The following is a 10,090-nucleotide window of genomic DNA, read 5'->3' on the forward strand; positions in this document are numbered from 1 at the left end:
TAAACCGGTGTTGGAATTTATTCCACAAAATCGAGATGGTATTCAAAGGTACTTAACAAATTATGTAATAGGGGATTGCTTCGATACCATTGTACCGGCATTAGAATTTATTCTAACAAAGTCGAGATGGGGCAAAGAAGGAATAACTTATTCACATGATTATTAGAAGTAAGTTGTAACTGGAATATTCTTGAAACTATTATACCGGCATTGGAATTTATTTCAACAAAGTCGAGATGGCGAACAAAGAATAAAACCGAGTTCACTTACTTAACCAAATAAAGAGAACACACCGAAGAAATTTTTTTGCTTTCAACAAATTGGCGCTGCTGCCGGGGAGGATTTGTTGAGGGGGAAAACCTCTCTCCTAATAAAATCTTTCAACACTTAGCATTACTACATTGGGAAACCCGAAAGAACTCGTCATAAGAGAGTGCAGACGTGATGATATTTTTTCTTTCAAATTGTGTTGTACTTTTCATTTCTCATCATCTATCCACAAGCTCTACGACTTTTCTTTGGTTTCACCTTCCACTAGGTGTAGTGGAATGTGAGGGTCATTTTGTATGACATCCCAAATATTTGTATTGATAGCCTCGACCAATATTCTCATTCTGACTTTTCAGTAGGCGTACCCTTCGCCACTAAAAATCAGAGGGTGGTTGATGGATGAGTCATCACTATTGAAAGGGTTAGTAGAGCTCATAGTGTAAATGCCTAGGATCAACGATCTTGCAGTTAAGCTAGCACTGTCATACTAGCTCTGATACCACTTGTTGGATAACAATGACTTACAATCACCTAGAGGTGGGTGAATAGATGTAGCAGAATACAATTCCCGCTTTTCAGTTAATGAGAAAATATGCAAATCTAACAACTTAATCGATTAATAATAGTCCTAATCGATTATTATCAACTGCACTTAATCGATTAACACTAGGTTTAATTGATTAACTTGTATCTTGATTTTCTTGAAAATGGTTTTCTTTTCACACAAGAAGATTACAACAATCTACCTAACCTTAGATGTTATTTACCTAGTGAATTTATGCTTATATGATTACAGATTCAGAGCATGCAATAAATTCAGTAAGAAAAATAATCTAAGTATGAAAATCATAGATAAACTAAAATGTAAAGATATAAGGATAGGGAAAATGAATACGACGATATTTTATCCTGGTTCATTTGCAGGTCCAGTTGTAAAATATATCCAGGCCTCCCCTTATTCACTATAGGAACAAATATTTACAAACACTCTTCCAATTACAAGACTCCCTTCTTGGCCCTAGAGTTTTCTATCGTTTGACCTTCACACCCAGTTCTAATGCTTACTCAACACCACTTCTAACAGTTTTGGCCCCAACCACTCCTAAATTCTGAACCAAGACTCTTACTTAAGTGAATACGACACCTAACAACGGCTAGGATTTCCCAAATCCTATTCTCTCTAACAAGATGATACCAACACACCTAAGAGAAAACAAGATAATTGTCAACAAAATCTTTTCAAGTGATATGCACCTAATTATGCTAATATTACACTTTTGAACAGAAGTTAAACTCTGCCCATAAATCTCACAATACCCAAAGAAAGTTATTGTGTGATTTTGCACGGTTTGCAAATATGGTTTTAAAATGAAGCAGAGGGTTACCTTTTATGGAGCTATCCTGTCTCGTTTCTTTTGTGTCAAAGAAGATGAAAACCTTTCAGCACAGTAACAAATTTTCTCTAATAGAATATGAAAATTGAGTTCTAAAATTTACCAAGATGTTATGAGCACATGGTAAAAAGATCAGCTTTTATACAAAACTGTTTTCTGTTGGACTTAATCGATTAACACATTTCTTAATCGATTGTCGAGCCCACGAACTCAAAGATTTCATCTAGTGTAACACCACTCAATCGATTAATCCATTTCTTAATCAATTAACGGGTTCCCATGTTGATTTAATTGGTTGACACAAGTTGTAATCAATTAACTGTATTGAAAAACATTTCTTTGATGCAAGATGAACCTTGTACATGATGTGTATATGTATGATGCATGATTTGAAAATATGTAAGTTATAAACCAAGTTTAATGCACCAAAATCAGGTTACCATATGTAAATGCATGAGCATGTTAATCATGTATGAACGTATGCTAGTCTCGTTTTAGGTTGATTCAATTTTAGGATTGTGAGACTTCTTTTCATGGTTCACCTAGCCTAAAGTCTACCCAATCAATCAATCTTAAGACTCTAGAAATGTAAAACTTAAACCTAAGTCTTATTGATTGAACATGAACTTTGACTTTGTTGTTTGTTGAGTTGTCTTTGTCTTCAAGTTTGCCTATTATCATTGTCTTCATCAAAATATTATGATGATAAATACTTGCAATCTCAAAGTAGGAAGAAAATTGTTCTAGAAAAATGACATATAAAGGAATGAAAGGAATATATTGCATTAAAAAAGTAAGTGAGTAAACACTTCACACTTTTCTATAAAAGATTTCTATTTATTCATTGTGTCCTTCTATGTTATTTTTTTATGGTTAAAAATAAATTATTGATATTGCTTCTATCTTCTCACTTTACTCCGAGTCATACCTTGATAAAGAATTATTTCATATTACCTTCATAATAAGAATGACATTGAGTTTCTTAACCCAAATGAAAATAAATATTCTACACTCACTAACTTGTATTAATTCTTTTTTCGTTAACGAGAAACAATCACCTCATTAAAAAAAGAATTCTATTATGAAAAAAAAATATGTAAATTGTATTTTTTTAATAAAATTTAGAATAAATTATACTAACATCTTTAAATTTTACTGAAATTACATTAATCACCCTTCATGTTTTATACGTATATAAAATACCTCTAATTTATATAATACATTACATTGGCTACTAGTGAAGGAAGATGAATGTAATTTTTTTAACAAAAAATGGATGATCACCTTAATTAATTTAAACAAAATATGATATATCATGGAGATAGATCCAAATAGTATAAGAGTCAATGTTTCTTTATTATTTTTTGTTTGCTACAAAATTTAATGCATCAATAATTATAAAGAGATATTATTTAAATCACTCTTATAATAATTTGTAACATGCTAAAAATAATGAAGATACATTAACTCATATATTATTTTGTCTTATCTCCATAATATAACATATTTTCTTTAACTTAATTAATTAAATTCATCATCATTTTTTGTTTAAAATATTATACTTATTCATCCTCTACAAATAGTTAGTGTAATGTATTACATAAAGTATGAGTGATTTGTGTAATAAAAAAAGATGATTGATTTATATAATTTTACTAAAACTCAGGAGTATATATAATTAACTCTAACATCCATAAAAAAGAAAGTGATACAAAGTAGCGAGTATAAAATATTTATAGTAACTGCTGAGTTTTAGTGAAATTATACAAGTCACCTCTTACTTTTTAAACCTGCACAAACCACCATAATTATATACATATATTACATTAGTCACCCCTATAAGAGAGATAATTATAATTTCTTAAACAAAAAATGGTGATGAATGTAATTAAGTCAAACTAAATGTGATATATTATGAAGACATGAAGATGTTTAAATCACCCTTATACTATATTGTAATTAACCAAAATAAGGTTAAAATATTGAATATTATAATATTTTGATTTGTCTTTCTAATATACCATATTTATTTTACTTAATTACAATTGTTATCATTTTTTGTTTAAGAAATAATATTTATCTCTCCTATAAAGGGTGACCAACATAATACATATGTGTAATTAGGGGTGATTTGTGTAATAATTAGAGATAATTTATGTATGTTTAAAAAAAGAAAATTTGTGTAATTTAACTAAAACTCAATGATATCTGAATATTTATATTACTAAAAAAAACCTTAAATTATTAGTAGTTTCTTTATTTTTTATATATCAAAAATAATATCACACCCTGCATTCCGGGTCGGACCGTTCAAGCCCGAACTTCAATCCACCCCTAAATCTCCAATTTCTATTCTTCATTCTTCAAACTTCATCATCTTTTCGAGTTTAGGGTTTTAACACACGCTCTTCGATTACAACAACAAAAAATGGCATCAAAAACCGTTATCAGAAATGGTGCATTTTTCTTGAATCGAATTTCCCAACCATTTCTTCATCAAACTCCTCATTCCAATTACCCTCAAATCACTCCTCATCTTTTCCCATCACTCTCTAACTTCCCCACTTTTCCTCACTTCCCTCAAAACGACGCCGAATCGATCAACAAGCTTTCCTCTCAAGCGTTCCTTTACCCATGTGGCCTCCCTTATCTCCCGTTCTTCTTACCTGATGGTATAATCTTAAACCTTTTGCTTTTTTTATTAAATATTCTGTGTTTTTTATTACCTTATTTTTTTATGTTTTAATTAGCTTGTAATTGAAAACACTTTTGGTTAGAGTCAGTTCAGTTGGTAGAGTTATGAGATATCGAGATTCAGTTGGTAGAGTTACCAGATATTGAGATATAAAGTATTGAGTACTCGAGTTCAAATTTCGATAACTGCGCAGTTTCTTACATTAAAAAAAACAAATTGAACCGGGAGAGGTTCTCTGTATTGGCTGAGAATATTAGAAATGAAAAGAATAGATGCTTGGATAGGTTTGTTCCACTCGAGGGAGTCTTTTTTCCGCTCGATGTTCAATTTGAGGGCTAGATATCGAGGGATTCAGACCAGAAAACTCTGGAAAAAAGAGCTATTGTGCTAAAATTTAAAAAATTCTTCTCGAAACATGTTTCATGTGTTGTTTTTATAAATAATAAATTAAATGTCATACCGGGGCTGTATACTATAAACTTTGATGGATTAGTGGATTTTGTTTTCTAATGTATGATGAGCTCGGTGTTCTAAATTGCAGTCACGGTTGCAGTTACTGCCATTATGGTTATTGTGGCCGTTGTGGTGTGATGCATTTTGTGATAAAAACAATAATTTTGAACATGATGTGGTGTGATGAGGCCGAAATGCGGTTGCGCTGTGGCCTGATGTGGGCGCATCATTGTGATTTGGTATCACATCGCAACGGTGTATGTGGTTGTGGCGATCACCACAAATGCAATATTGCGGTCACATTATGTGATGCAGTCTGCAATTTGCATCACTGGATGAGATATTTATTATTGTGATGGATTTTGTGTCTTTCTATTCTATGGTTTGATTAATGTTTTCGTGGAAGAGATTTTTATGAGTATGGTTGTGTTGCATAGTGGTTTGTGAGTTAGAAAGACTATTACCTTTTGCTTGTTCTTTATAAACATCTTTAGCTTTGAAACAAAGCAATGTGAGTTTAAGAGCTTGTATAGAAGTTATAGCAATAGTAAACTTTTATCCAGAAAGGAAGGAAAATGGATTTGTTTCACTTCAACATCATTTCAATGCAATTTTAGTTTGTCACACTTGATGGGTTGAATGTCATGGGATAGAGATCGTATAAATTCTGTGAGGCATTTTTCTTCATTAACAAAATTCTCTTATAACAAAGATAGCTCCATGAGCAAAACCTCCTGCCATAATGAATCCTGCTATGTATTGATGATGAGTATATAACGGCAACACAACTTGAGTAGTAAAGTCTTGTGTTATAAAGGCATAAGTGGGTAAAGGAATAAATGGATTTGGAATTAGAAGGTTGTTCAGAGGTAAAATTTTGATGATTTTATTATGGAAACCATGGAAAATCTGCTGCTTATAGTTTGGCATTCTGCATGTCTTTGTGCATGTACAATCATGGAAAAAAATAGTTGATAAACCCTGATGAATCCAACCTCCGGATCACATCACATTTTGTTAAAAATGACGGTTTAATTGGGTTCACGATAACAGCAGGTTGCTGATCAGAGCTCACAATAACAGTAGTTCACAGATCAAAGTTCTCACTCATGAAGGCAGTGCCTTCTGATGCCAGTCGCGTCTTTCCAGCGTCCTTATGGTGGTTGTCCAAAATGGATGCCGGAAAGACTATTTTTATGAGAGGAAGAGATGCAATTTATCTTTTTATCACACTCAAATTGTTATGTCATGATCTAAATTTCCATAGAAAGTTTATTTCTCATTCTAGTTTAAATTGTAAGATAAAGTCTTGTGAGTTTTGAAGCAGTTGACCTCCCTCATGATTCTTTGTTTTTGGGCTGAAGTCCTTGATTTTGTAATCAAGTGTTTATCATTGTTTCGCAGGGGATGCTTCTTCATCAGAAGAGGGAATGCTTTTATCAACAAAAAGGACATTTCAACCTAGCATTCTCCGCAGAAAGAGGAACCATGGATATTTTGCTCGGTAAGCCCCACTTTCTTCTCTCTATGTGTCCTTTATTATAGAAATGTGGATAGATGACTATTTAACCTCATGCAATTTTATTATTCCTTGCATCGCTTAGTTCTCATGGCATGTTGGTATATATGTGTAGATAGCTTGGAAATTGTCAAGAATATTTTATAACCTTTTCAATGAATACATGGCTTGTTCTTGGAATGTTTCCCCATATTGATATCATCTTTCCTTATTTTGCCTTTGCCTCTAGACTATTTTTGCTTTGTTTTTGACATATATAAATTGATAATAATGTGGACACCCCACATAATCCAAATTTATTTTTCTGAAATAAGAAATATTGTGGATAAATGGGTGTCACATTTTAGACCCTGACCAAGCAAAGTGGCAAACCTAGTGTGCATGCTATTAGACCCAACGGGCGACTTGCTTCTTTTCTCACTCGGTTTTTTCACTGTTCCTTATGAGTGAGTGAATGATCAAGTCCTGCTTCCTGGTTGTGGTGCTACGAAATTCTCATTTCACTTATGATTAATGATTAGTGGGACAGAAATACTTAGTTATAGTATGTCTGAAATGCAAATTCACACCAGTAATCTCAAACACAACTTTTTTTGGTACTACTTAGGGTATCCCTATACCCTTTTGGGTCAGGAATTAATCCATTTCGGTATGTGTAGCTGTCTCTCCCAATAAGTGTCGCTCCCAAAAATCAAATTCTTGACCTTTTGGTCATCCTGAGGATTTAGCGGAGCTTTACATTAATGGACCAACACCTTGTCGGTACTCAAACACAATTTTAATGTGTGGATAACATGATTTTCTTTTACATGAGCAGGAAGGCAACCACGGGTGGCAGAAAAGTAATTGCTCGAAGAATAGCGAAGGGTCGTTTTAGGATTACAGCTTAATATCATTGACTATGGAGCTAAAGGTTCAATAGTGTACTTCATGATCAGATCCAGTGAGAAACATGGTGAAGTTTGTTACCCTAAGAGATCTGCAATGAACATTTTTTAAGCACCTATTTAAGATTCTGTTTATTTTACCTATTTGAATATTTTCTCCTCAGTTGCAATAATTTTAACTCTAGTATTAGTTTTATGCCCAGCACTACAGTGAAATCTAGTGTGGTGGGTTTAAAGACCCTTGTTTGATTGTTCTAGTTACCAGTCCTATTTCTCATGCTTTCTGTTTATTTTGTTTTTTTAAATATTCCAGATGAATTATGAGAGATAATTATCATACACATATGATTAAGTCTCATTGTTGAGAATTTTATGATATATAAGGAGAAGCCTATTTTGAGATCATGTTTAAAAGAGAGGGGATCCAGAAACTCGAGTAAGTTTAAAAATCTTACTTCATATTTTAGTCATCAATTCTAGGGAAATCAAATGATTTAAATTAATGAATAGATCTAAACTATTGAATTTCTCTAGAATTGATGGCTAAGATATGAGGTAAGAGGATCTCCTCCATGTTTAAGAATGTAATACTTTTCCTAGTTAGACCCTTTGTGTTATAGCTCATTATAAAAATATTGCACACGGTACCATCTTTCAAGGAGCACATCTAATGTCAATGTGCTACGATGGTTAAAAAAATATATTTAAGTTAAAAATTTAATAATTAATTATTTTCTTGACTAATCATAAAATAATATATGGAGTGATACACTTTTTGGAAGAGAAGATGTTTGTCTCATCTTTCACTGACCATGGTGAGAAGACTTTGCTAATAAATATTTAAACCTCCCCATGTAGCTTTTGAAGAATTTGTTTTAAACATGGGAATTTAGATTAAAAAATTGACAGTTCATTTCACATGTAAAAAAAATAAAAGGTAAAGAGTTAAAACCCAAGGTATAAAGTTTGAATTAAGCCTAGGGATGGCAATAAAAAACCTGTCCCATGATACTTGCTAAAATGTTCGTAATTAATACTTGTAAAGAGAGCCTATGAGTAAAAATGGGTATTATGATATCTTGTGGATATATGTGTATTTATAAATTTATTTTTTAGTTAAATATTTTATATTTTTATTTTATTTTATACGTATATATTATCTATTTTATTATTAGTTTATACTAAATTTTAGTTATTAAAATATAGTGAAAAATGTATATAGCCCCTTTAAACTTATCTATTGCAAATGGGATCCCTAACTTTAATTTCATCTCAGTTGATCATTAAACTTTCCTCGTTCATAAAATGAACTCTTTTGTTAAATCTCCATTAGATTATTTAACAGTAAAGTCTAACCATTCAATTTATTTAATTTCCACCATTGATTTATTAATTTAAAATCATAATAAAAAAGCAACATAACGGGAAAGACCATTCTGTTTCCATTTCAACAAAGCCACCATATTCAATCTATTCCAGGGCGAGAAATGTCAGGTGAGAAGATACTGGTTCCTGGTTTTAAACATGCAATCCCCCTCTCCCCTTTAATAATCCCCTCGGCCCCACAGTATGAAAGACAAATATATTTTCTTACATTTTAGCTCTGTCATAGCCACCTCCCCACCAAAACTAAGAAATTTCTTAAAAGTTCTTATTAAAGAGAGTATTTTTGCAATTGAATGATTCAATCTTTATTTTCTGATTAACTATCTTTATTTTCTATTTTACTATATATTTGGTTTACTCCATTTCTAACGCAAACTTAACACAAGGGTCTACTATTTTATGAATAGTAGAAATTTAAGATTAGTTTGGGGAGTGAAGCATGTGATCCCTATTTAAAAAATATATAAAGTTTAAGGTATTGCATACACTACACATAACCTAACTGAGACTTAACATAATGATCTAATTTGTAGATGAGAGAAGTTTAAAGTTTGATTAGGATGAAATTAAAGTTAATGACTCCTATTTATAAAAGATGTAATGTTTAAGGTGGTTCTATATACTTTTTCCTAAAATATAATACATATACATAAATTTTATTATTCATGATTATTAAATATATATATATATATATATGTATATATTTAAACTTAAAAACTCGTTCAGTATCCCTGTATACCTGATAAGTATATCGATACCCACAAATATCACGTGTATAAGTATGGGTATGTCATTCTCGTTCCCCTATTATCATCCCTAATTAAGCCTTAGGTTATTAAGACCACTCTATTATTGGGATAGAAAAGATACAAAGATGTATGCACTCCATAGAAAAGTTTCAAAATTGTATGGTCATGTGCACATCTTCCTATATAACTACTTAACAAAAAAGGAAACAAAAAGTTAGTAATAAAGAGAATAAAATAAGCAAAAAATAAAATAAATAAAGTAAGAAAAGAAAAATCAACTAGTATAAGAATAAGTGTAACAAATATCTAAATTATAACAAACTAATCCCTAGAAATAACACTAAAACTTGTCGTTTTGTACAGTTTTAAGATAACTTGCAATTGCATGCGTCTTACCCCAAATATAATTGAGCAAGTACAAGATCGATTTCACTTAGATTTTGTATAAATATTAGATATATTAATAAAAATATTCTAATAAGTAAATTAAAAGAAAAGTAAAAATAAATAAATATCTCGGGTAAATAGAAAATTAAAAGAAAACAAATCTTTGAACTCGTGTGTTGAATGAGATGAAAGACATTTATTTTCAGAATCCGCATAAGCTAATTTTAAAATGAGTTATGCCAATTATTTTATTCGATTAATTTACTCAAGAGTATCTAGCAGCTAAGCACACTTTTATACTTGATCTATGAATAAATAATGATGTAAACCCTCCTAGGGCAGCCTTTGAT

The 10,090-nt window shown here is 31.3% G+C and overlaps 1 protein-coding gene across 1 annotated transcript; it reads left to right on the forward strand.

Annotated features, from left to right (window-relative positions):
• Window positions 3,981-7,559, forward strand: LOC109347867. Its single transcript, XM_019587962.1, has 3 exons — window positions 3,981-4,336; window positions 6,217-6,316; window positions 7,149-7,559. The coding sequence occupies exons 1-3, from the start codon at window positions 4,093-4,095 to the stop codon at window positions 7,219-7,221; spliced, it is 417 nt and encodes a 138-aa protein (XP_019443507.1). The 5' UTR covers window positions 3,981-4,092; the 3' UTR covers window positions 7,222-7,559.

The sequence above is a fragment of the Lupinus angustifolius genome, chromosome LG05 (assembly GCF_001865875.1).
Source record: "Lupinus angustifolius cultivar Tanjil chromosome LG05, LupAngTanjil_v1.0, whole genome shotgun sequence".
NCBI lineage: Eukaryota > Viridiplantae > Streptophyta > Magnoliopsida > Fabales > Fabaceae > Lupinus > Lupinus angustifolius.